General features: G+C 40.9%; 1 protein-coding gene across 2 annotated transcripts in view; it reads left to right on the forward strand.

The window, feature by feature from the left end:
- PAPPA2 (pappalysin 2) overlaps positions 1-26,896 on the forward strand; it is a 288,728-nt gene that overhangs the window by 118,615 nt on the left and 143,217 nt on the right. For both annotated transcript variants that reach the window (XM_017508836.2, XM_037731478.1), the window contains 6 exons: positions 8,416-8,709; positions 10,383-10,575; positions 14,030-14,151; positions 17,760-18,249; positions 21,251-21,379; positions 24,898-24,989. In XM_017508836.2, the coding sequence (XP_017364325.1) occupies positions 8,416-8,709; positions 10,383-10,575; positions 14,030-14,151; positions 17,760-18,249; positions 21,251-21,379; positions 24,898-24,989 (1,320 nt within the window). The remainder of the gene's footprint in view (positions 1-8,415; positions 8,710-10,382; positions 10,576-14,029; positions 14,152-17,759; positions 18,250-21,250; positions 21,380-24,897; positions 24,990-26,896) is intronic.

A 26,896-nucleotide genomic window follows, 5' to 3' on the forward strand; every position in this document is an offset into this window, starting at 1 on the left:
GGAGCCACATGATCTCCTTAAAATACACATTTCCTGTGTTCTTTATCCACTGCTGGCCTTTTTTTACTGTGCCAAAACGGAGTGATTCTTCCTGGAGATAAGGAATAAATAAGATGTGTAAACTGGAGTGCACATGTAAATATGTGGAGTCATTCATTAGGTAGCCTACGACATAAACAAGATGAGAACTATTCCTGAGAATTGCCACCTGGCTTCTGTTTTAGATGATTTAATTGTCAGAAGATGACATTCAGTAAATGACGCTACTCTGGCTGCCTTGGAGTTTAGAAAACAGGGAACACTCATGGCTATTAAACACTTTAAACAAAATTACCATAGAATTTGAACCTTACAGTCTGAAATGTGGTTACTCTAAACAAAGATTCCTGCATTTATAAATATGTGATGTAAATAATCACTTATATATATGGTGATTTGAAAGGTCTTCTCTTTTAAAACATGTGCTAGAACTTATTGAATCCTTGATACTCCACAACAGTGCCTGGCATAGATAAATGCTCAATAATGCTTAATGAATAAATGAATTATAGAAAGTATCTTCCCCAATCCTACTCTGGAGTGCCTACAATTGTGTCATGATTTTCATGCAAAGTAGACAAAAAATCCCATTATGAGGTTGTGTGTGTGTGCACGTGTGCGTGAAGCATTTCCCCCATGATGGAACAAGGAAAGGGTTATATATTAAACCTCTAATGCCTTGCTAATAACATCTTCAGTTTTAATGCAACAGATTACTTTTCTCCACAATGTGGGAGTGGCTAGAGCTTCCTGAGTGCTTGACTGTCGCAGACAGGAGTAGCTGAATGGGTATACAAGGAGACAAAAAAATGACACCAGACTCGGTAAAATCTTCACTCTCTACATGCTTGTCTTCGTTCAGTCTTGTCTGGAACAAAGATTGCCTTCTAATGAGACCACAAGCTGTAAAAACCAAGAAGCCAAGCCAATATGAGATTTGGGGATGAATGGCTCCTGGGCTGGTTCTCTAAAGATTCACTTCTCTTTTTAGCTCCAGTTATTTTTTTTTTTTTATCTTCTCCATTTTTTTCTCTCTTTTTTCCTGCCAGTCCACCTACACCACTTGTTCTTTCCTTGCCCTGACCTGAAGCGCTCCTTCCTTGGACCCCGAGGCATGTTCTTACAGCTTTGTCCCTTCATTGTGGACAGCATGTTTTGAGGAGCAGAGTTTCACCAGTCACTGGAAGTAATTACATAGGCACCTGCAGACCAGCCCTCAACCTCTTCATTTCATGGGCATATAATAGTTAGCCCTAAAAATTTTATAGAACTCTTTTAGAGTTTTTCAACCAATATTCTTTTCTCAAACTGCCCAATGGTTTTTTGTTGTTGTTGTTGTTTTGTTGTTTTGTTTGTTTTTGTTTTTTAACTAGAAATAGCTTTGGGAATCATTCTCTTTACTATGAGTCACTTGGGTCGTCTTGTGTTAAAGCCTGGAAAAGCCAGTAGGAACTTAAAAATATAGAATCACTTTGGGAGCTTGGCTGTTTACTACTAAGATTTCGTCTTCTAATTAGGAGATTCTTTCTTTTCTTCCCCCACACCATCCCCTAGACCACACAACAACTCTGTCTTATTGTTTTGGCTTGTCTTTTGTAATCAAGGCTGAAAGATCTTCTAAGAAGGCATGCATTCTCCTGCTGCCAGTCCATTAAGGAACAGTTGTGCCACACGTGGCCCCCAGTTGATAAATCCTGGGAACCCATTTATATTGTGTTCCATATACAAGTTGATGGTACTGGCATGCATTGGGTTTATGTCTTGGCTACACATTAAGGTATGCAAGAAATGTAACTTACTTTATTCTTCTGTCATTGAACTTAATTTCTATTTTGAGCCCCCATCCTACTGAGTAGTAATAATTTAATCTCAGTCAATTATGCCTGTTATGCTTGGGGCTGTGCCTAACCTTGGAGATGGCTTATAAGTGCCAAGGCCACAGGAAAAATAACCCACTGTGGTTACCAGGTGATGCTGGTCACCTGACATGACCCTGGTTCTCATCACAGGGACACCCTCAGGGACATTGTGGCAGGCTCTGTTACCATTCCTGCTTAGCTTTGTTGGTCAGTGGTTTCTCTCTAGAGCTAAGCCACTTACTCAGGAATCTATTACTGTAATGAGTCAAGATCTTTCTGCTGTCAGATTACACAAACCTATTTTGGGTTCCCTTTTCCAGCTTGAAAGTCAGGGTACAGTCAACTTTATTGGACCCACTACCATCTATTCATTCCCATTATTTACGTTTTGTCTCTTTCCTCTTCTTTCAGCTTGAGAGAATCTTTTCTAGGCTAATGTGGTAGTGATCGTGTTGGCAGTGTGAGAGCAAGGGTCCCTTTTTCAATCCATCCACCATGGTGGCTCAACCATGGATGGTGTCCTCTTAGGATTCAGGTAGCAGAGGCTCAGAAAACCCCACAGCCAAAAAAGAATTTCTTGTTTCCTTGCTTTTCATTCTGTTGTATTAATTTCCAATGAGGTTAATATTTGTAGAAAAATCTGGCATTCTGAATTGAGTGGAGTAGGGAGAAGAGAGGCATGGAAGTACTGGGGTAAAACGCTAGTATTTCCATTTTCTTTTCATCCTTTCACACTAGTACTTTAAAGCTTCCTCTGAGTAAGTATTCCTGGTCTTGTTATCCGTCTATCTACAGGATGGGTGTTGGGAAAGTGAGTGAAGGTGGAGGGAGCCTGAAGGTGTCTCAGAGTGGAGGCTGGGGTGTCGTGGCATAGTTGAGAATATACATGCGCATTTGTTTTCTCTTGCTGTTTCAATGTGTCAGGCAAGAGCAGGAATACCAAAGAAGGGATTCTACCATAGGGGATGGAATCTCGTCCTCACCCCACTCCCCATTCTACTATCAGATTTTATTTCTCCTCTGTACTTTAATTTTGTCCTCCAAGATAAGAAATGATAAAAATTAATGGTTTTGAGTATAAAAATAATAATTATATTCTCCATAACTAGAGAAGTGGGAAGGGAACAATTATTGACACTAGAACAAAGACATCTTGTGTAAATCTGATCTAATAATATTTTGAGATCTATGAAGAATTATGCCAACAGCTCCAATTTGGTAAGATTTCCTTTCCTCCTGCAATTAGCAGCCTAATTTCAGACTGCTAGTAATCAGTTTTGAACCCTAATATGTTGTCTATGAGGAGAATAGGCACTTGTGTATTTGCAGCCCTGTCCAAGTCTTGCTTGTCTTCTGGGTGTCTGCGGTAGTCAGGATCAGAACAGTATGAAGACAAAGTGTGAGCGGCTTACAGGAAAATCAGAGATCTTGTTGAGGTTGTTTTCCTACTGTGCCTGGCAATGCCTGGTTTCACTCTGGGAGGTCTGTCCAATATATGGTCAGGCCCCACCTTCCATTTTTTTTTTCAATGAATGAAGATTGGTGGGAGCTGATGAAGGTTACAGGCAAATGAACGTGTCCTGCCAGACTGCACATAGAATTACAATAATATTGAGAAACGGTCTAATATATATTTTGAGTCTCTTTGTTCTAGGAAATAAGCTACGTGCTTATTTATTTACATTACTAGTTTAATCTTCATGACAATCCTTTGAGGTAGAAACTCTTCTCATTACCATTAAACAGATCAGGAAACAGCCTTGATAGCATTTAAGGAGTGTTTCCCCATATCCGGATCAGTACCTTTCCAGTGCCAGTCAAAGAAGGAGCCCTGGCCCCTCCAAAGGCTACCTTGTGAGAGAGAAGCTTCTGTCCAGTGGTGCAGGGACCCATGTGTAACCACACACAGCCCGACCCATGTGACTGGAAGAAAGTGTGAGCACAGGTTGTGGATTCAGAAGATAATGCTGGTTCATTTGAATATTAATATAAAATGGTACTGACAAGTAGCATTTCTTCCTATTGTTTCATTATTCCTATGATGCTGTCCCTGAGAAAGGATTGCAGCTTTTCCTGAAAGTGGGGAAATGCACAATCCCTCAGGGCCCCTCCTCCCCACCGGGGGAATACTTAAATGGTGGTGATGGCAGGAAGGGATTGCTACTCTGGCCACTCAGTTTTTATTTATTATTAATTATGTATTGTTAATGAAATGCTTGTTTAATGAAAAGAAATGCTTGCATTCCTCTTATTAGATTTTGGGCAACACATCTTTATGCCTCACTCCAGCTTTGGCATGAGTACACGTGTATGTGTAACTTTTATTAAAACACGAAAGAACTTTTCCAAACTAAATCACCAAATAAATGTAATGTGTATTTCCACCCCTACATCGATGTGAGTGTGATGTGTCTCAGTGAGTAATAAAAACCCACTTCATAATAATGTGGCTGTGTATGTCTGTGAGTGATTAAAACTCATTCCCCTAATAACTTCACAAATTTGTTTCAGTTGGAATGAAGAGTGAATGGAAGGAATAGTATGGGACCCCTCTGTGTATCTGTGAGAGTGGATGAAGGGTACAAACCGGTTGTATCAGTTCGTTCTCACGCGGCTATGAAGAAATACCTGAGACTGGGTAATTAAGAAAAGAGGTTTAATGGACTCACAGTTCAGCATGGCTTGGGGGACCTCAGGAAACTTATAATGATGGTAGAAGGTACCACTTCACAGAGGGGCAGGAAAGAGAATGAGTGCCAGTATGGGAAATACCAGACATTTATAAAACCATCAGATCTCTTGAGACTCATTCATTGTCATGAGAACAGCATGGGAGAAACTGCCTCCATGATTCAGTTACCTCCACCTGGTCCCACTCTTGACATGGGGATTATGGAATTAGGGGGTTTACAACTCAAAATGAGATTTTGCGTGGGGACACAGCCAAATCATACCACCAGTAGAGAGGGAGTGAGGATTAAAGGGTGGCGAATCTGGTTCACTTGGAGGTCTGCAGCAGGTCTGAGTAGGATGGCTGGCTTCTCACTGCCAGCTTTCCCCTTTTCCTCGGGCCACTGAGAGATGGGAGTCTTGGAACACAAACTGCAAGGCCGAGGCAGTGACAGTCCATGACAACACAGATTCCTTTGCCTTTGTTCATGACTGCCTTGCAAAGCTAGCATGTTAGTTCTCAAAATAAGGGAATACAACTGGGAAGAAATCTTAGTGATAAGCCAATCTACCCCTCATTTTACAGAGGAAGAGATTAAAGGAAAGGTTAAACAGCCAAGGCCATGCAGCTAGTGAAGGTCAGCTAACACTCCACACTCCAAGTTCCTCTAGTTCTAGTCCAGGGGAATAATCTTATAATCTTGTGCTGTAGCAGATACAGAATTACCATAAGAGATCCATGACCTTGGGCTTTTTGTTCTCAACATGTCTTAGTGTGCACAACACTCATCCCTAAATTAGAGCGATATGTTGTTCTATATTTTCTATATTTCTATATTTTGTGCAGTATCCTAGTTAACACACATGTAGTCACTGAACCAGTTGCTGTGCCTTCCAAATAAATGAGTTTTTAGCATAAGTACATCTCTCCACAATTGAAAATATAACTTGTGAATGTGTGTTAAAATGCTTATGTTGTTAATGAAGATGTAAGTGTTGTCTGGTTAAAACTTTATCCTTCTGTGTTGGGAATGTGCACCAAGAGTGCTACAGTGGAGAACCCTGGCCAATTGTCCTGGGTATAGAGGGGATTGCTGGGAGTGTTGAGGGCTTGCATTTTTATGCTTCTTCCTCTACTTATAAAAAAGCTGGTTTACTGAAAGATGGCTGTTGCAAAATATTCTTAGATGTGGAAACATCTCATTTGGGGTTGAGGTAGAGACTTCTGGTGATTGATGAGAAGCCCAGTACTGTAATGGCCATCCCCGTATCCTCGGGTGTTTCCAGTTCACACTCCTGATCATCCCTTCTTTCTTGGCACATGCTGCTTTTTGCCATCCTTTCTTCCTAGAACCATCTTTCTTTTTATCTATGTTTTCTTTCTCTATACTGAAGGATATCGTAGAAGGCCCTGGGCCTGGCTGGCCATAGGATGTGGGGATATTTGATGTTTGCTCAGAGCTGAAACATATGAGTAGAAGATAACTATTAATTGGAACTTTTCTTTTTTATCTTTGATAGTGTTTCCTGGATTGTGCTCTGAGACATCTGGTACTCCAGAGATGTCAAAAGATATTCTACCCCAGACAGGTTCTGTGTTCAAATAAGTTTGTAAAGCAAAGGGTAAAACTCAATTGATGAAGGGCATTTTGGGGCCTTTAATACAACAACTCACTCTCGTATACATTGTAAATTTTCAGGAGGATAGTATGGCATGCTGCATTTTCCTCAAGCATATTTAACCATTAATAACACTTGTTTTTTCAAAGTATTACCCAGGTTCAGATTTTATGAACATAATTTGGGAAAAAAACTAATCAATGTGGATACTTAAACTTTATGGGTGAATTGTGTAGCCTTTCAAAATCCTATTTCTGAAGACTAGTTTTTTTAAAGCCAAAACTTACTTAGAAGTTGGGGGAAAGAAAGGAAAGAATAGGCAGAAAAGGGATTAAGCATATGTAGAAGGTTAAAGTGTAGTGGAGGAGAAAGGATGAAGAAGGTGAAGGCACCTGGAGAGGCTGCTGGGAAAGAACAGAAAGCTGTTCTCTTAGAATTATCTCCACTGGTGTGAAGGTCAATATTGCCATTAAAGCACTGGGGGCAAAATTGTATATAAACGTTGGTGATGACTATTGCTGCTATTGGTTATGTAGACATAAAGTATGGACCTCTTGGAAAGTGGAAACACTGTGTCTCTCCAGGTTTATTCAAATAACATACACTCTTGAAATAGACCTGTTTTCAAGTTAATTTAACCTTATGTTGACATGATGATGCACAAATAAAAGAAATATTCAGAAAATAACCTTATAAAAAGAAAGAGAAAGAAAAAAAAGTATAAGGTTAGAGAATAACATTTTTTACCAGAAGTAGTAGAAATAATAAACATGAGAGGTGAGGTCTAGCTTTACCTGGGATGTGAAGGGGGAGACACTGTATCTTGGATGAGTCTGGGCATGGCTTGGGTAACATCAGTGTGTTCGAGTAAACTGGGAAAGACTGGACCTTAAACTTAGGAACTGTCCTGTGCAGTAAAGTAGTCATGAGAAAGGCAACTGAGCTGCCTCTTAGGCCAGTGGATGTGGCACCAGATACCCTGTGACTATCTCCTGCCCGTAATGCTGTGTATGTGGTTGTATATGGGATGTTGAATGGAGGCAGGAATAGGACATAGTCCTTGGAATATGATCTGGCAAGAGAAGGACAGAGCTAGTCTCCTGGAGGACCTGCTATACTCAGACTATTGATATAGGGAGGACTCAGGTGTGAGAAGTGAAGCAAGTCCTGGGAACTGGGATCAGACCTGGGACAGAAGGACAGGGTCAGCTGGGCAGCACAGCCAGGGGTGACCTTGTGCCCCAGAGGATTGATCCAGGGGTGTGAGATCCTCTGTCTCTTCTCTTAGACATAAGACTGGGTCTGGCCCTGACAATTTTGAGGTATAAAGAAGGAAAGCCAAGTGGTTCAATTATGGGAGAGGAGGAAATCAGGAATTAGGATTTCACCAAGCTAGACAGATAGAAGTTGTGTCACTTGGATATCCTTAGCCTTTCCTTTGTAAGGTTGCAATGATACTAAATCTCTCATCTGAGCCTGATTGAATGCAATGAACACCTCCCTTTGTGTTCTCATGGAGAACACATCTGAAACATCTCCCTTCGTGTTCTCATGAAGATTTAGGGGGAGTGTAGGGATTGTTAAATCAGAAGCAGCCTACACAGCTGTCATTTCCTTTAATGTGCCAAACACTAAAAAATAAACAAAAACAAATTTCAGTGTTATCATCTCCACTTTACAGACAACAAAACTGAGTTCTAGGAGGCAAGACAGCTGTTCAAGTCCTCAAAGCTGGAATGTGGAGAAGTAGGAGTTAGGTCAGATTTTCTTGACTCCAAATCCCTTGGACTTTTGCCTAGACCAATGATTCTCAACCCGGGAAGTTTTTAAAAATGTCGACACATGAACCTCATCCTCAAATGTTTGGAATCAATTCATCTGGGGTGGCATTTGAACCCCTGTATGTCTTCTTTTAACTCTCCCAGGTGATTTTAATGTGCATATAGAGCTGAGAATTCTGGCCGCCTATCATGTCAACATTACTGTCCTGTCCTGGGCCTCTAGTATAACACTCGTTCATGTGGAGAATAAAGAAATGTATATTAATTTGTTTAGAGGGTTTTTGTGGCAAGAAAGGCAAGCAATGACTGTATGTCACCAGAAGTTATAAAGTGACTTTTTATAGGCTGAAATGGAATATTTGATGTTTATCATAAAATATAATTAAGGATTGGAGAGCTGCTGTTCACTCTGTGCTCTGAAAGGCTTTTCAAAACTTTCCTTGCAGGTGGCATTGTCGTCAACCCAGCCTATTATGGGAAACCTGGCCACATTAACACCATGATCCATGAAGTCGGGCATGTTCTGGGACTCTACCACGTCTTCAAAGGGGTCAGTGAAGGAGAATCCTGCAATGACCCCTGCAAGGAGACGGTGCCATCCATGGAAACGGGAGACCTCTGTGCCGACACCGCCCCCACTCCCAAGAGTGACCTGTGCAGGGAACCGGAGCCCACTAATGACACCTGTGGCTTCACTGGCTTCCCAGGAGCTCCATTCACCAACTACATGAGCTACACGGGTATCACCACTGTCTTGTTTTCTTTTAAGAATACATGAGGGCCTTTATGAGCTAGGAGGGTGGAGGTGTGGGAGCTGATGGGAAAATGATTAAGTGGCCATTTGTGTCAGAAAATTGAAGTGTATTTATTTTAGGGTATTATTTTTTCATGTCTTTGGATAACTTGAAGAAATACTGAAATATTAAGGTACTTTGTTCACTGAATTCTCCTCTACTAGATATTTAAAATATGCTTCTAGATAGTAAAAAAGGCTAAAAGCCCTCTTGTGATCCCTTTGATTTCTAGAATGTGGTTATTCTTATTTTTGCCCACATTTTTAGCCATTTACTCTGAAGAAGAATCCAGTGGAAATAAGGGAAAAGAGTTTATGGGTCAAAGTGGCCCTTCGTACTATTTTTGAATTTGGTCAAGAAAGTGGCTTGGTTAATTTAGGCTCAGGATTTTTTCTTTTATGTTTTTTTACTATATGTTATTTAAAAAAACAAAATGAGATTATCTTTTCCAGCACTAGTCAAGCACTAATTCTTAGCTGCCTAACACCCTCCCCCCACCAAAAAGTGCCATCTAATTTAAAAAATGACATCTTCCTGGCCCTGGAAAAAACTTATTGTCTGGTCTTTCCTTGCTTAATTCAGCTTCTGTATTATTCTTCCCTGTCTCTCACGCCTTCCTTGTTTCTGGTGAAAAGTATTAGTGACCAGTTTACTGATAACGGAAAATTTATCCCTAAAATTAAAGACTGATTTGATTTGATTACCTAGTCCAATGGTGAAAGAAGATTTTTTTTCTATAAGTTTCAAAGGCTTGTTTGGTGACAGGCTCTTCCAGAACTATCCAAAAAAATAATATACCACCACACCCTGGTCATGACTTTGATGGGAAGAAAGCATGATGCGCTGGTCCATCTGTCACCTATCAAGATGTGTCTATCTGCATTGCATTGCAGTGAATAATTCAGCGTATCATGAGAACCCCTCCTCCCCCATCAAGGGACAGAGAGATTAGATGATGCCATGCAGAGGGCAGAGCTCTGGAGGCAGCACCTTTGAAGGGGGAAGAGGAAACATTTAAGAAGCTGAGTAAGGCAGTATTTGGCGTGTTTTCACTGGAAGAGTCCCTGAAAATAAGATAACTCCCTTTCCAACCTATGCAAGATGTACCTGCTAAAGAGACTTTGCCATATCCAAAAGTAAGGCTGAGACCATCATTCCCAGCCCTGCTGTCTCCTAGACATTTGGCTCTCTTTTCCCTTGAGCAGCTCTAGTGAATACTCACTAACCTCTGCCAGCATCACTGGGCAATAAAGCAGGTGTCTGCAACTCCACAAATGTTCACAAGTGAAAAGGCCATCTGTTGAAACACTGCCATCTTGTGGTTTGCTGAATAAGCAACTGTCAGCTCAGAGCAACCTGAGTCTCACCCTGGGCCAGCCCAACTTTAAGGTCATGACCTTGCTTTAGACAAGAAAGTGCTGCATCTCTGGTCTCTGTCTTCTGTTACACATTTCCAGCTTAGACCCGTTCTGGAACAGATTGCATTTGTTCATCCAACAAGTGCTTATTGAGCATAATAAGTTAACTCAGCCATGAACAAGGTACAATTTATCCCTGCCTTGGTGCACATGACGGGTTAAAATCTCCATCTCTTGTGCTACCTTTTTTTGTCTCCACAGATGATAACTGCACTGACAATTTCACCCCGAACCAAGTGGCCCGAATGCATTGCTATTTGGACCTGGTCTATCAGCAGTGGACTGAAAGCAGAAAGCCCACCCCCATCCCCATCCCACCCATGGTCATCGGACAGACGAGCAAGTCCCTCACTATCCACTGGCTGCCTCCTATTAGTGGAGTTGTATATGACAGGTGAGAGGGGCACTGGCCATGGGTGAGCTGGTTCATTTCTCTGTGGCATTTCATATGAATAAAGGGAAGAATATGAAGCCAGGGGAACTCCAATTTGGAACTATAAATGTGTGCATCACTGCTCAGAGCTGCTGCTCCAGCCTGCTGTGTTTTCATTGCTTTAGCAAAGCTCTGGGCTATCCCGTGAGCCAGTGGCTTATAGTAAGTACTCACTCCCTCTCAGGGAGGCCTGGAGAGTCTGACCAATGTGACAGGGATGAATTGGCAGAACTGAGAGGGCATCTGCCACTTGTCCCTGTCAGCTGTTCCTCTGCAGCATGAGGGTGGAGTGGCGGCTTGCCACTTGCACAGTGGTGTCGGGGGAGGGATTACAGCATGCTTCTCCAGGCACTTCTGGGTGTGGGTGGGTGGGAGTGTGCCCACTGCCACAAGCTGTGCATCAGGGGCTTCCCTGACTTATGCGGGTGTTTCTGACACTTTCTCAGCCTCCTGTGCCCCCCCTTCTTATGGCCACTATCATGGGATTGTCATCCTCTGCTCGTTTTCCTATCTGCCTCACTTGCCTGGCAACTACTGGGGGAGGCAGGATTATTCTTTGTCTCTTTGTCTCTTTCCCTGCCACCTCTAATATATGTTTACTGAATAAAAGCGTTACACCTAAAACTAACTTTCATTCGTCCTTTGCCTATTGATTTAAAAGAATATCGGAGAAATGTTTGGAGATAGGAGAGAAAGGTAGGAGAATGAATGACATCTGATAATTGGTGGTGGGGATGGGAGAATGTCGTTTCACTGAGAAGGACCAGAACCCCCTCCATGACCTGTGCAGACTGACCTCTTTCAAAACCTAATGCTATATTCTGAATAGTGACAGTACCTTACCTATTGGTTGCACTATATGTGAAGTGTTGTGCTAGGTATTTTACCTGCAGCTGTATTATTTAGTCTTTGGAGTAAACACAGTTTCTGCTAAATGAGTGAGAAGTTCTGAGGCATAGAGCAACATACAATGGACCCCACAACTGGCTAGAGGTGAACTGGGGCGTCCAATGGAAATTCAGGAATAAGGAACGCGGAATGGATGATTTCTTTTAATTTAGAGCTTTCTCATTTGGCACCTTTCTTCTTTGCACCACACTTTCTCTCTGGGTGTCAGGCTTCAGCTAAAGAGAAGGATGTCCCTGGAGCAAGTTTCTGTGTCTTTCTGCTTTGCTGAAAGCATAGGGAGAGAGCAACAGAGAGACAGGGATAGGAGGAAGCTGGTGAATCCTCTTTCAGGGTGGTGGTTCAGCCTCCTGGGATCTTGATACCTGTCTCTGATACCTTGATACGTACTTCATGTGTGGCGCCACTTAGACCTCACAACCCTACAAAGCAGTTTCATGGTCGTCAGCACCCAAAGTCTCATGGGCTCTGTTTGTGATTCAGCACACATCTCTGTGATGTGTGTGAGGATCATCTTCCTGCAAGTGTGACCTTGTGCAGCTTTGGTCGAACTGCCTGAACAGCAAGTCCTCTGTGGGTATGTGCAAACCAGAGTTTTACATCCGTTTATGTAACACATGTAAACAATTTAATCTTTGAATTCTCTCTCTGGTACAAACGTTACGATAAAGCAGACATCAGTACGGGCTTGCTGAGAGTCTGTTGGCAGAAAAGGCTGCAGTTTGCTTTCTTTTCTCAGCAAGGTGGACTGCAGTTTTGAGACCTCCCAACATGTGTGTCAGGGGGACTCACGTCACATGCCCAGCGATTTGTGTCATGCTTGGAGTTGTGTTTACTCCACCCCAGCAGGTATTTGGAACCCTTATGTCAGAGAAGAGCCCCAGCTACGCACTCAGCAGCCGCCCCGGAAGGGCCAAGTGCATCAGAGGAGTGAGCTTTGGAGTTATGTTCACAATAGAAGTGAATGCTGATTGGAGTCAGAGGTTGGATCTTAACTACACCTTTTAGTTTCCAAAGTACTGGACACTCGATGGTGTTTGGGAACTTGCTCAAAGGAATTAAGGAACTTGTTGTGACCTTAGGCAATTTACTTAACCTCTCAGAGCCTGAGTTTTCTCATTTGTAAACATAAGGTTATTACAGGAATTAGAAATCATTTATGAAAAGCATGACATAGTGGCATGATGCCAGTTATGTGAGGTACTTCAGAAATGTGAGCAGCTGTCGTAATTGCTACATCTTTTTAAAATAACATTTTTCTGGCATACTACAAGATGAGATTCTTGTTTCCTTACCTTTTGAGAGACCGTGACTTGATGCCTGCCTTTTCAGATGTGTCATTCACAATTGGGCTTCTAAAAAGATTTTAAGTATCAGAGGCAAGCCACATGGAGTGACTTACCGTGATTACGTAGCTATTATTGTTTCTACGTCTTCCAGTTACCTCAGTGATTGTACTTGTAGAACTTTCCATAGACTGTGTTAATCACCTCATGGATATCCCATGAAACAAGCATTCACAGAAGGATTGCTGGGTCCAATCTCTTTGCTAGCTGTTGGGAATATAAATAAGAATACAGCTTGGTCTAGACCTGCTCACAGGCAAAGGAGAGGAAAGAATGTGAATGGAAATTCTCAACACCACATAGCAGAGCCCTAAGAGAGGAGACAGCAGGTGCAGTGGGAGCACAGACAAGGGAGTACTGACCGCTCAGAGGAGAAAGGCTGAGTGCTGCTGCAGTTTACACTTGAATGGTTCTTGAAGGGTAAGTAGGAGTTTGCTAAACAGAGAAGCTCGGAAAGGCTGTTGGGCAGCAGAGAGAACAGCTGCATGTTTTATGGAGCCAAAGAGCATGATGTATTTGTGGAATGGTGATCTGTTCATTGTGCTGGAAATACAAAAAAACTCAGGAAGGAACTGCAGTAGGTGAGGCTGGAGCCAGCTTGTGAAGGACCTTGGGTTGTGATAAATAATTTGGATATATCCCCAAAGGCAATGGTGAGCCAAGGGACATTAGATTTCACCTGACTTTTATTTTATGTAAGTGATTTAAAGTAGGGAGAGTAAAACATAAGGACACATATAGCTAATAAGTTTATGTTGGAAATTGTTGTCTATTTTAGTGGGGGAAATGCAAGGATTCTTTGAATGACTTATTGCAAGTCAGTGTAGAAGGTGGTTTTATGTTGAAAGATTCAGGTTGTAATTGTTTGGCGTTTACCGTTCCTAGGACAGAAACTGCCCACTTTCATCTCCACAGGCCTTTTTTATGACTTAGTTAAATTTTTCTGCTTTATGATCCTGAAATGTTCATGTCACTGAATTTTGCAAAGATGAGGCCCACACAAGAAAAAAATGAATTGAGGTACAGTTGTTCTTAGTTACTGTCTAGGTCCTTACTAACCATCAACCCCTCCCCTCCCCACACAGAGGTCTTTCTAATTTTCTTATTGCAGTTCATCTAATGGACCCTCCTCATCTCCCATCTCCATCCCTTCATCTCCCCAGGGCCTCAGGCAGCATGTGTGGCGCTTGCACTGAAGATGGGACATTTCGTCAGTATGTGCACAAAGCTTCCTCCCGGCGGGTGTGTGACTCCTCAGGTTACTGGACCCCAGAGGAGGCTGTGGGTAAAGTACCATGACTTTTTTCTTTATACCCTGGTGACCACTGAGGATGGGGGTGGAGGTAAAGACTGGAGTAGTGACATGGTGAGAAAAAGGCAGTGTGAGTGTGTGTGTGTGTGTGTGTGTGTGTGCGCACGCGCGTGCGCCTGTCTGTGTCTGTCTGTGTGTATGTGTTTTACTAGATATCTCCAGAAGCCTTGCAAAAACTGCCTGGTGTTGCTGTGTGCAGAATGTCCCATATGTGCCTAATGTGGAGGCCCCGTGGCTGTGGTGAAGCAGAGATCAGCATGTAGGACAGAAGGATAGAGAAGTCAGCTGAGCTGAGGGTGTGACTTCAGGGTGAGATAGCTGGGGGTGTACTGTTGCGTGTGCCTACTGGTCCTTGGAGCAGCCATGCCATGTGACAGTGTAAGCTGACCTTACTCCTCTGTATCCGGAGAGTAATAGAAAACACACCGCAGAGAACACTCATGCACTGGCTGAGCGAGTCTGGGTGGGAGAACCAGGTGTTCCACACTGATCGTTCTTGTCTGTGCTATTTTATGAGTCTATTAATCACTGGTACTGGTTGTGCTTTGGATATGATCTGAGCTAGGCTCCAGGACAGGGAAAATGTGTTTTGCTATCTCTTTTTCTGTACCTCCCCTAACTTTTCAAACAGCCGCACATTCACTCACATATGTATATTAATGCCCCTAAGATAAATTACAGCATGAATCTTTTCCCAGTTCAAGTCAGAAAACTGTTGACAGGATTTTAGCGCCTCCTGATGAATGGCTTGACTTCTTCTATCATCATCTTTCATGTTCACCTAATCATCATCTTTTTTCTTTGCCTTTAAAATATTTATCAAGACACTAAAAACAAATAAGATGTGTTGGACAAAGTCCTATTTGAATTAATCTGCAGTCTTGATTGTGACAAGAAAATAAAGGAGGACATTGGTCTAAGAGTCTACAGCATCTGCAAGATATCGTCCTGGGATGCTCGTCACTCAAGTGACAGGGCTTCAGGGGTAAATCTGGAAGGAGACAATTTACTTGATTGATTGTACATGACTTTTTTCAAATGAGAACTTTCAGGGAAGAATGGAAAATGAGTATAAAATTTACTGCATTAGACTCTAAATAGAGATTCATATTTCATAAAGGGCCATTCTGTGCGTGTGTGTGGCAAACAGCTTGTCCTGTGCTGGTGTTTTAATGCCTGTCTGATTCCCTCGCCCTGTACTTTTTACTTTTTTAATTCTATGGGTTCCCCCACCCCTAGAATTTTCTGATAGAGGTAGTTATCTGATAGAGGTAAAAGGAATGAGAAATTCTAGGTTCTAATTCTTGTATTGGGTCTTGAGGCAAGCCAAGTCAACTTTTAGGGTTTCCCCTTCATGCTTTAACATGAAGTCATAATAAAAAACTTTTTATCTGGCAGTACTGCCATTAGGTTGGTTTCCAAGGGCCTTTATTCTGCTGGTATTTTGGGCTTAGAATAGTTTTTAGGACTACTAACATTGGACTTCACTAGGATTAATTCATGAGTGATTAATAAACTAAGTATATATGATTAATAAGAAATACTGGCCTTCCTTTGCTTTGAAAGGGTGAAGAACCCGGTCGTATTTAAGATATACACCATAAAAGTAATTGAATCTCTAACAGAGCAGGCACAAACACATGCATTTATAAATATGTTCAAAATGCATTTAATGACATTTAATGAACACTGCTTGACCACCAACTATTTTCTTTTTTTTCTTCATATACTTATCATGTTTATTTTTTTTCATTGCACATATTTACATGCATATGACTTATTTATTTTTGTATTTATTTGCTTTTGCTGTCCCCTAGATGTAAACTTCTTTTTTTTTCCCATTTATCTATTTTATTGCATTTTAGGTTTTGGGGTACATGTGAAGAACATGCAAGATTGTTGCATAGGTACCCACGTGGCAGTGTGATTTGCTGCCTTCCTCCCCAGGAAGGCAGGTACACCTACATCTGGCATCTCTCCCCTTACTATCTCTCCCCAACTCCCCAACTATTTTCTAAATGCTGCAGGAATTAGAAAACTAAGTCAGACATATTCCCTGCTTAGACATCATCTTCATGGTGAGAACTTTCTGGCTTCATAATCTAAAACAGCTCCCAGCCTCACCTCATAATTCTGTATTCCCTTATATTCCTCCACTTGTCTTCATAGATATCATTACTACTTAATAATATACTTTGCGTCCCTTTATACATTTATTGTTGCATTATCACTGTATTATAAGATATAGAAAGGCAAGACTTTCATCCCTCTTGTTCACTCCTCTATTTCTAATACCTAGATTAGTTCTTGATATAAAAGAGGTACACAACCAATTTTTGTTGAATGAATGAATCAACTCATAAGTGAATCAACTCACAATGTAGGTGAAAAGCAATAAAAACTGTAAGATGTAACACACCAAACACACACACAGTTGCACACACATATTTCTGAAATTAATAAAACGTGTGTATATTTCCTGACTGCAGTCTTCCTGCAGCTACCTCCCTGCTCACACATACCTGAACTGAAAGGGAAATAAATTTCAATCTTTGAACTGGTTTTCTCTGGGCTTTGGGACATAATTTATTTTCTAAATTTTGAAGGGCGAAATACTTCTACTTTGGTAAATGTAGATATTTAATTTCTCTAGAACATTGTATGTCTGCACTGCCCTTGTAAGGTAGGGGTTAAACATTATCACTTATTTTCTATAAGAGGAAACAAGTATAGAAAGATGTGTGTCACAGCCACTCAGCTAAGGGTGCAGGAGTGTTGACTCTGCTGATTCCTGATTCAACACTCTCTCTTCAACTCCCCTCACATGACAGAAAAGAAAACCATCTTGGGTAGATTATTTCCATGAAGCTGACTTTCATAGATTCGTGATATTTGATTGTTCATCATTACATCTTTTTTTGGCGACTGAATCTTCATTTTTTGTTCACTCCATAATATATGTTTATATTTCCTGCCTGCAGTTCCCTACCTGCTCACACATGCCCAACTGAAAGGGAAATTTCAATATATGGTTTTAAAGTTTGTCTGCCCATTGAAAGGACTGCCAGGGTGGGATCTTAGGGAATGAAAGAAGTTTTGTGAAGAGCACTACAAATATTTCAGTGACAGAGTGAAATCGTTGGTCTTCAGAAGGATTAATTTATAATAAGTTATGAATGGGCTAAGCACATGTAATTTTCTGTTCAAGGACTCTTTAAGAATGTGATTTCTCTGCATCAGCCTCATGTTTCCTCCTAGGATCTGGGTTGTCCCCTTCCCAATTCTTGGCAGGTTTCCTCTTGCTAAGAGCACCATGTACAGAGTTGGGGTAACAAGAGCATAATGCTTTTTACTTTTTTGTTCTTAAAAGGTACTTAAAATCTAACTAGTACTTAAAATCTAACCTGCTAAAATGACCAACTTCTGTAGGAATTCTAAAAGTTCTCTCTGTAGGGAGAAGAACCTACAGAGGGACCTGTAAGAGGTCCTGTAAGAGGAATCTTTTTCTGGCTGCTAAGGGCTACTCATTTTCTGACTTTTAGTGGCTGCTACTGATGTATCTTTCTGCTCATCTCCCCCAGGTCCTCCTGATGTGGATCAGCCCTGCGAGCCGAGCTTGCAGACATGGAGCCCTGAGGTCCACCTGTACCACATGAACATGACGGTCCCCTGCCCCACAGAAGGCTGTAGCCTGGAGCTGCTCTTCCAACACCCGGTCGAAGCTGACACTCTCACCCTGTGGGTCACTTCCTTCATCATGGACTCCTCTCAGGTCCTCTTTGACACAGAGATCTTGCTAGAAAACAATAAGTCTGTGCACCTGGGCCCCATAGACACTTTCTGTGACATCCCACTCACCATCAAACTGCACACGGATGGAAAGGTCTTGGGAGTGAAAGTCTACACCTTTGATGAACGGATAGAGATTGACGCAGCGCTCCTGACTTCTCAGCCCCACAGTCCCCTGTGCTCCGGCTGCAGGCCTGTGAGGTACCAGGTTCTCCGCGATCCACCATTTGCCAATGGTTTGCCCACGGTGGTGACACATCCTCACAGGAAGTTCACAGACATGTGAGTTTGGTAACATGACTATGGGGTTTCCTAGGGCTTTGGGATGTTTTCTTTTACTTTTCTCCACTTTTTAATATTTGGCCATGCCTCTAAGTTGGAGGAAAGTTTAGACTCTCGGAGGGGATTTTACTGTAAAGTGGCATGTCTGAAGTAAAGAAAAACACTTCTCAGAAAGGGACAAGCGTGTCTGATTGCTGATGCCATCATCATGATTATGGACAAAAGAGGTTAGTGTATGAGATGTTTCAGTTGGACTGAACATAATTGCCACAAATAAGTTGATCAGAATCAGATACATCTGTCTGGTGACAATTTAATTTCTGGTTCTTTGCTTTAGCTGTCTGATCATCTGCCACAGACCCCATAACATTTGGAAGTTATAGTCAATTCTTCGATTGCTACACAAAGAAGCCGAGGCCCAGCAGATGAGATGATACACTCAGTCCCACGACTCATTCATGATATGTGTTTCATTCATTCCCCTTCTTTCGTTTCCCCCCTGCACCCAACCGACTCTTTTATCTTTCTCTTCCAGCTCTCCTTGTTCCCTTAGTTCTGTCTTCTCTTCCTACATTTAGTGAGTTCTGCTATGTTCCTGGCACTGCATGCTCAGTGCTGGGGGCACAGACTAGGGCGAGGTCCTTACCTACCAAGAAGTCAGTGTCTGAAGAAGGAGGCTGGTAACTCCAAAGGCAAATTCCTTGACCTCATAGCCTTCTTTGGAGACTGCCCTGAGGGCAAAACTTGAGCAAAACTCGGGCAAAACAAAGATTTATCAGAGATGCTGTCAGTTTTCACTGCATTAGAAATCATCACAAAATGCAGTGGGTTAAAACAACAAACAATAATTCTCATGATTATATAGGTGGGTTGGGTGTTCTCATCTAGCCTGACTTCGCTGGAGCTAGATGGCCCAGGATGACCTCACGCACAGCTGAGACAGCTACCATGGCTGGAGAGATGAGGGCCTTTTTCCTCATGGTCTCTCAAGGCCTGGCCTTAGCTTCTTCTCATGGTGGTGGAAGGGTTTCCAGCAGCAGGGAGGGCAAGCCCCCAAATGCTTACAATTTTCAAATCTTTGCTTTATGTTATTCATGATAATGTTCCACTAGCCAAAGGAAGTCACACAGCCATTTTAGATTCAGGGGGTAGCAAAATAAACCATCCCTTTTGATGAGAGAGGCAGCAAAGTGACATCATAGAGGGGTGCATCTGAGACAGGATAGTCATTTGGCGGTCTACCATAGCTACAAAAAAGGTGGAGAAAAATGTCCGCCTTGAGCTTCATTACATTTTTCTTCCCATATTTGCTCTACTAATTAGAATAGAAGACAGTGAAGTCACCAAAAAGCTAATGCAAATGCAAAGGTAGATTTAAAAAGAAAAAGAAAAAAGTGTCATTTTAAACTTCTTAAATAAGGCAGTTAGGAAGACATTTGCTATTTAATTTGCTGCACACATACACACACACACACACACACACACACACTCTTAAGGCCAATAATATCTCATTTCATAGATGAAAAACCTGAGACTTCACTTTGATTTGGTTCAATAGCTAAATAGCAGACTCAGAATTAAAATTCAATTTTTCAACTGGATCTCATTTTGATTCTCTTGCTTCAGTAACACTCTGCCTTTCACAAACTCAGATCCTGGAAGGCTTGGGCTACCTGCCGCTGAATTTTTCCTCAAGAAAAGTAAACACATGCTGATGTTTCCATCCATTCCTTTAGCAGCCACAGAAAAGCGTGAAGCTTTTATGCATGGCTGGACAAGCAGTCTGACAGAAACCATCCTGTGAAGGAAAACTGTCAGCATTGATTAGGATGTAAAACGGGTTTTGCTTTAGAAATACCTGGCATTCCCATGAGAGGTTTGCTTCCCCAGGGGATGTGGGGGTAACTAATTTGGAAATTGAAAACCCTTTAATATCTAAGTTTCTTTTCAACTAAAATACTTAAAAGCCAGCACAGAGGTTTTCAAAGGTGTTTTGGAAACCCTGAGACATTTCCTGGTTGTTGGTTGCTGCATCGATGAGGCAGTGGAAGCTTTGTGGGTGAGTTGAGAAGTCTGTTAAAAAGAGAACCATGGTGGAGTATTTATGGCAGCGACTCACGGTAATCCTAACAACCTGCTGAGATCCTGTTTCGCTAAGTAACTCGCATTCTAGCTTGACTTTGGTGGTAGTTTTCCAACTAGGGTAGGCACTGGGCAAAGTTAAGATGAAGACAGAGTTTGTCTTTGGGACCAGAAGCTCCCCTTCTTGAGCCCGTTTCCTCTTCTAAGTGTCCTGCCTTTCACACTCAGCACACAATCAGTGTACCCAGGCTCTAGAGAGAGTCTGACAAGCTCCTTCCATCCCTACGGTCAATTGATACAACTCCATTCCTGATACCTACACACTTTAATAGGTTTGGAGGTGGGGAGTTGTTTAATGCATTTCTAATTGTGGAACTTCTTGCATCCTCCAAATTGTGACAAAAGGTGTTCCTTCCTTCTTTCATGAGACAGTTGATCTTACTCCTAAGGATTCAGTCTCCTCAGGACAAGAATTCTCTTGAGAGAAAACTATGATTGCAGACCCATAAGGGGGCCTTCCTGAGAGCAGCTTTCATCTCCAGTTTCTTTGATTACTTTGATGATACAGAAGACTGGTTTTTAAATTTGCATGTGTGTATGTGTGTGTTAACATGGTAAAAATGCACTTGAAATACTATCCTCCTAGATTGACTAGGACTGTTAAGTTCAGTGTTAACACAGCAGGCATTTACTGCGCATTTACTCTGTGCAATGCACAGATACAGAAATAAATATGGTTTCAAATCTTCTGGCGCTCGGTAAGACTGTGCCCTGATCTTTGTTTTAGACAACGCAGCATATGTTTAACCTTTATGTTTCCCGTGTTATTTCCCTTCAACTTCTGCAAACCATCAACGAAGGACTCAGGGTATGCCTCACTTTGTGGCTGTAGTGGTCACAAATCCTTTGATTTTCACAGGGAAGTCACACCTGGGCAGATGTATCAGTACCAAGTTCTAGCCGAAGCTGGAGGAGAACTGGGAGAAGCTTCACCTCCTCTGAACCACATCCACGGAGCTCCTTATTGTGGAGATGGGAAGGTGTCAGAGTGAGTAGTGTGTGTGTGTGTGTGTGTGTGTGTGTGTGTGTGTGTGTGTGTGTGTGGTGCGTGCACATGTGTGACCAGGAGCATTGCACTCTGAACAGAAGTTTCAGGAGTTTGACTTGTTCTGGAAATGTAGAGAGTAAGGCATCATTTGATTCTAGTGTTGAAATTCTAAAATCTGGGACTTGGTTGTGTCAGGTCTTGATATCTGGCATCTCTACCTAGTTACAGAGGGACCCACTTTTACTTATAGCTAACCTCAGAGTATTAAGGTATTGAGGCTGATTCTCTGGAGGCTCCTGTTATGGCCCTAGCAAGTAACTACTGGATAGTGATTCAGGAAAGAAAGTTATGCAGAAGGCTACTCATCAAATGATGCTGAAAGAGGATCTCTTTTGAACAAATGGCCTATTCTACTAACTAGTTGTGTGATCTGAGGAAATGTAGTATAGCTTTCGGATCTTCAGTTTCTGATGTAACCCTTAGTAGAACCGATAACAATATGATTTCCAGCTATTCTGTAAGCATCACCAAGGTAGAAATGGAATCACCCTTTCTGTTTTTTAACATACCTTGTTACTTTTCCTATTGCCCTTTTGTAATAGTATCATAGAGGACTAATTAATTCATTCTGGTTTACCTGTGACTTCCCCAGTTTTAGTACTAAAAACACCAAGTCCCAGGAAATCCTGGACAGTTGATTGCCCTACATCAACCTAAACTTAATGCTCGTCTAGCCTTATTTGTTAATTATTAAAGCTGCTGGGATGAGGAGGCTGGAAGCCAGACACTGTGATTTATCTTTTATTTCGCATCCTGATAAGATGGGTTATTTTTATTTTCTTAGACCAGGTAAAATATATTGTATCTTTAAGCCCTAATGGGAATCAGTTCTGTAGCCTTTCTTGGGATTCTGTCCCATCATTTAGCAGTTGTAAACATTGTTTATGTCCCCAGTCTTCTAAGATCCCGAAACTATAGTAAGTCTAATCCTTGTCATAGAAGCACAAGCCCTAAAATGTTTCCAGCCCTCGATAATATGTGAAAGCCATTGAGGTCACCTCAATCTTGCTCATGTGCTGTCCCTTGCCACCTAATTCAGCCTCAGCCTGCCACTGCACCCCCTTCATTTCAAATCATATTTCTCCCTGGGATTCCTCACATTGCAGAGGACAAGTCCACTTGATCCTGTTGTTGTTTTCTCTGTTTTGGTTGCTTCATTTTCAACCTGCAGCCCACCAGTTAATGTAGACTGCATGTTAAACACTCTGCCTCCTGCCCTAGTGTCTTCCAAGGCAGCTGTCTGATGGTGGCCACCCTGCAGACCCAGGGTGCCATTTCTGCCTAGAGGATGCCGGGCCGAAAAAGGTGGAGGGGTTTTTTCCTACCTTGATGTTGCACTGCTTGGCTAGTGAGTCTCACATTGTTCCTTGAAACTTGTGCCCATATTTTCTTCTCTGCGTAACTAGCACTTCCGTCCAATGGGAAGGTATGTCTGAACTCCGAATGTGGCTTATCTGAAGGCCCCACGTTACACATAAAATGAGAGAGATCCATACCAATCATTCGATCACTTGGATATCACTTGTCAGTAGAACCATCAAAACAAGTATAATGCAGGGCCCTGAAATTATAAACAGTATTCATACAGAAGTTAGTTAATTTATAGGAGCCACCAACCACAGGTGACTCTTTTTGCCTTTGAAATATGGTAAATGCAACTAAAAAACTGAATACTTCATTGTATTTAAGTTTAAGTAATTTATATTTAGTTTAAAAGACAAAACTCAATTTGGTTATTGGAAAATATTCAAGTGTATTTGGAACAACTTGGGCAGGTAAATCTACTTCAACTATAAATTTAATAAAATCTAAATACAGATCAAAGAGTTGAATTCAGATGTATTGTAAGTGAAAAATACACACTATATTTCATAGACAGTATGCAAAAATAATGTAACATGCCTCATTTTATACGATTGTACATTGAAATATTTTGAATATCTTGACTTAGATAAAATATATTATTAAAGCTAATTTTATCAGATTCTTTTTACTTTTTAAATGAATTCTAGAAATATTTTAAATGTGACTTTCATTACATTTCTGTTGGACAGCATGGCACAAGATGATACATAGCATGGTTATATTGATAGTTTAGATTATCTTCAAAATGAAAATATAAAGTTGCCGACCTCCAAGATTATTCCTAGACCCCTTGTAGAAAAACACGGATGAAGGTTATTTCTCTATAAACAGCACATTAAGGCATAAAGTATTTGGAGACTTCTTGGATATAGCACACATTTAATTAGATCTCCAGTGCAGTCCCTTTTCATTGAACTGCATTACATTTATGTAAAAAATGATTTGAAGTTTCCTTAATTTTTTCAATTATGTTGTTTTTCTATCCCTTTTAACCTTTCTCCGTTTCCAACTTGCCATTTAAAGTATGATTACTATATCACTGTATTCATAGCATATATTCAATTCATTTTAAACCATTCTCATTTATAATTATTTAATCTTTCATTCATCCTTGTGAGATATACTTCAAACAATAGATTGGAGCTATTTGTGATGTCCAGGATCTGAAAACACTTTAACATTCCAAATCCTTTGTCTACTGAGTTAAAATATATGTCCATTTTGAGCATAAAAAAAGTCAAGGAGAAAAAATGGTAACCCTCATCCATTTTGCAATAGCCAAATGTTGGTTCTTTTATAGGAGCATCAACCCAAACTTACATATTTTATTTCCATAAATTGCTTCATGTTCCTTTCACTATAAACTAACTCCCTCACCTCAATTTAAATGTTGTCATCGGTTGTATTTGCATTTGCGGTTGGAAACAAAAACATTTTTCTCTTAGCATGTGTTTCTTTCCTGCAATATATGATAGCTGTCACCAGGTGGTAGTAGGGAGTAAAGACAGGGCCCTAAGCCCTAGAGATGCCCTAGACTGAGAGATGGCCCCAGGGGGCTGCTTAAGCCTCTGGTTATATAAATAGGAGATTAATTACAAGAAAATCCTAATTTTTATAACCACTGCACCTTTATGTAACAAAACAATGAAAACATAAAGAAATATCATATAAAAATAAATAGAAAATGAAACCACGCAGACAGGCAGGCTTTCTTCTTACCATCATCAGCTATTTTAAGCCTTTATTCATTACAGGGCTGGCAGGGCTTTGCTAAGCTTAAGACCCTCTTTCAGAAACACTGTCAGGCTCTGATTGATCTCCTAGATGTTTCAGAGACATGAGCTACTTGACTTCCAGGAACTCCCACAACCCACTGGACATGCCAGTCAACAATCATTCCTTAAATTGTATATACTTTAGATATCCACATGTTTGTTTCTATTTTCTGTAAAAACATTATTTTAGCTCCTACTTTTTTCCAACTTGCACTTTTTAATATATACTGAGAAATTGTAAGAATTTTAAATGATGATAGCTAAACAAGAAAAATTATTTTAGGTGTGTTATATATACATGTATATTTTACCTTTCAGGAACCTGGGAGAAGAGTGTGATGATGGAGACCTCGTGAGCGGAGATGGCTGCTCCAAGGCGTGTAAGCTGGAGGAAGGTTTCAACTGTGTAGGTAGGTTCAGGAGTTCCAGTGTAAGATTGTGTCCTACTTTTAGAGGTGTATTATTTTGTGAGTTCTTGATATCCTGAACATCTTGCTTAGTGATATTAATAACAACATTTGATATGTCCCTTGTATACCAGGCATGATTTGTTTCACAGGTATTATCTCATTCAATCCTTAGAATAACTATGGAGAAACCAAAGTGAGGCACAGAACTTAAATAATTTGATTTCATTTATGCAGCTAGACGTGGTAAAGTTAGCATTTGAACTGAGGAAGTACAGCTCAAGAATCTGCATGTTAAACCATTATGTTATACTGCTTCCTATTTAACGTTAGCAAGGTTTTCTCTTGGGTCCTCCAGGGTAACGCCAATATGTCAGGTAAGTGGCACAATCATATGGACTCTACATTCAAATTAGGGTAAGGAGACATTCTAAGTCAAAGTGAATGCAAGACATCTTTTGGTCACTGTTTAATATATTCAATCATGAAGAATAACAGAGGATCCTAACATATTTTGGCCTTAGAGAATCACTGGTAATAAATTTTAACTTTGATTCTAGAGTATAAGGTGCTTTTTACTCTAGACTCTTGCCACTCCGGGAAGGCAGTCTACAACACTTTTCCAATTCTGATTAAAGCAATCATCAACAAGTTTCTTAGATGCAGATTACTTTCCATTGCCATCTGCATACATTGCAATGATTTGGTGGAGCGTAACCACACATTGAAGTTATTTTAAATAGCGGTGCATTTAAAAATATTTTAATGTCTTGAATCTTAAGGTAAAGTAGAATGTGATTATAATTATGTATAATTTATTAAAGTGTTAAGTACTATAAGGAATATACAAATGTCCCTGCTCTCCAGAGCCAGACATGAATCATAGAATGTTGGTGGTCCTGCCTCCATAAATTCATCCATCCATTCATTTGAAAAAGGCCCATGTGTACCACGTGTTCAGTGGTACCATGTATTCTGTGCATGTTATGTGCCACGGGTCTGATAAAGCCCCTGATCCTTTCATGAGTACAAATTTAGCAGCAACTTAGAGTACAGTTCCTCTCTCTTACAGAAATGCCTCCTACCAAAGCGTGAGAGATGAGTTTCTAGCTTCTGCTTACATAATTCTAGCAGTGAAGAATGCACCTTGAAACAGACCATTCTGTTTACAAATGTCCTTATCTGTTGTAAAATTCTTTCCCTTTTTTCCAGTTTGGAAACTGAGGCTCAGAACACTTTAGTGACTCATCTAAGGGCATACGATGAAATCTTTGCAGAGCCACCCCTGTAACTCACTTTCCTCGTGCTTAATCAAGTGCGTTTTCCTTGCTATGAAACTACAGAGAATATATACAGAAGATTTTTTTTTGGTTGTTTTATTTGACTACTATTCAGATATTTGAAATACCTCCCCATTATTCTCCTTTCCAATCCAAACATCCCCTCATGTCATTAGGTTTCCAGACCCTTTCTTATTTACCCCAAACTGGCATGCTTCATGTGGTCAGTGCCCAGAAGGGAATCCAGTACTCCAGATGTGGTCTGGCTCTGCAGAATGCACCGAACCGATTACCTCCCTCTTCTGTACACAAGTATTTGTTAACACAACCTCCGTTAGCATTATTTCTTTTTGGTGGCCACATAGTGGTCTCATATTAAATACAATATATATTCTCCAAACACTGAACTTCCCTCAGTACAGCTCAAGTCTTATTTAACTTAATTAAGCAGACCTTATTTTGTGTCTATCACATTTGATCTCATAAAGTTTGGCTATTTCCTTCAACTCCAGTAAGACTATATTTAAATTGTTTAACTATATTTAAATACTATACTTAAGATCATATTTAAATTATTTACAGGGTAAGGGTAAATGATATATTCCAGCATTTACCATTTTTTTCAGTGAG

This window comes from Cebus imitator, unplaced genomic scaffold (assembly GCF_001604975.1).
Source record: "Cebus imitator isolate Cc_AM_T3 unplaced genomic scaffold, Cebus_imitator-1.0 Scaffold402, whole genome shotgun sequence".
Taxonomy (NCBI): domain Eukaryota; kingdom Metazoa; phylum Chordata; class Mammalia; order Primates; family Cebidae; genus Cebus; species Cebus imitator.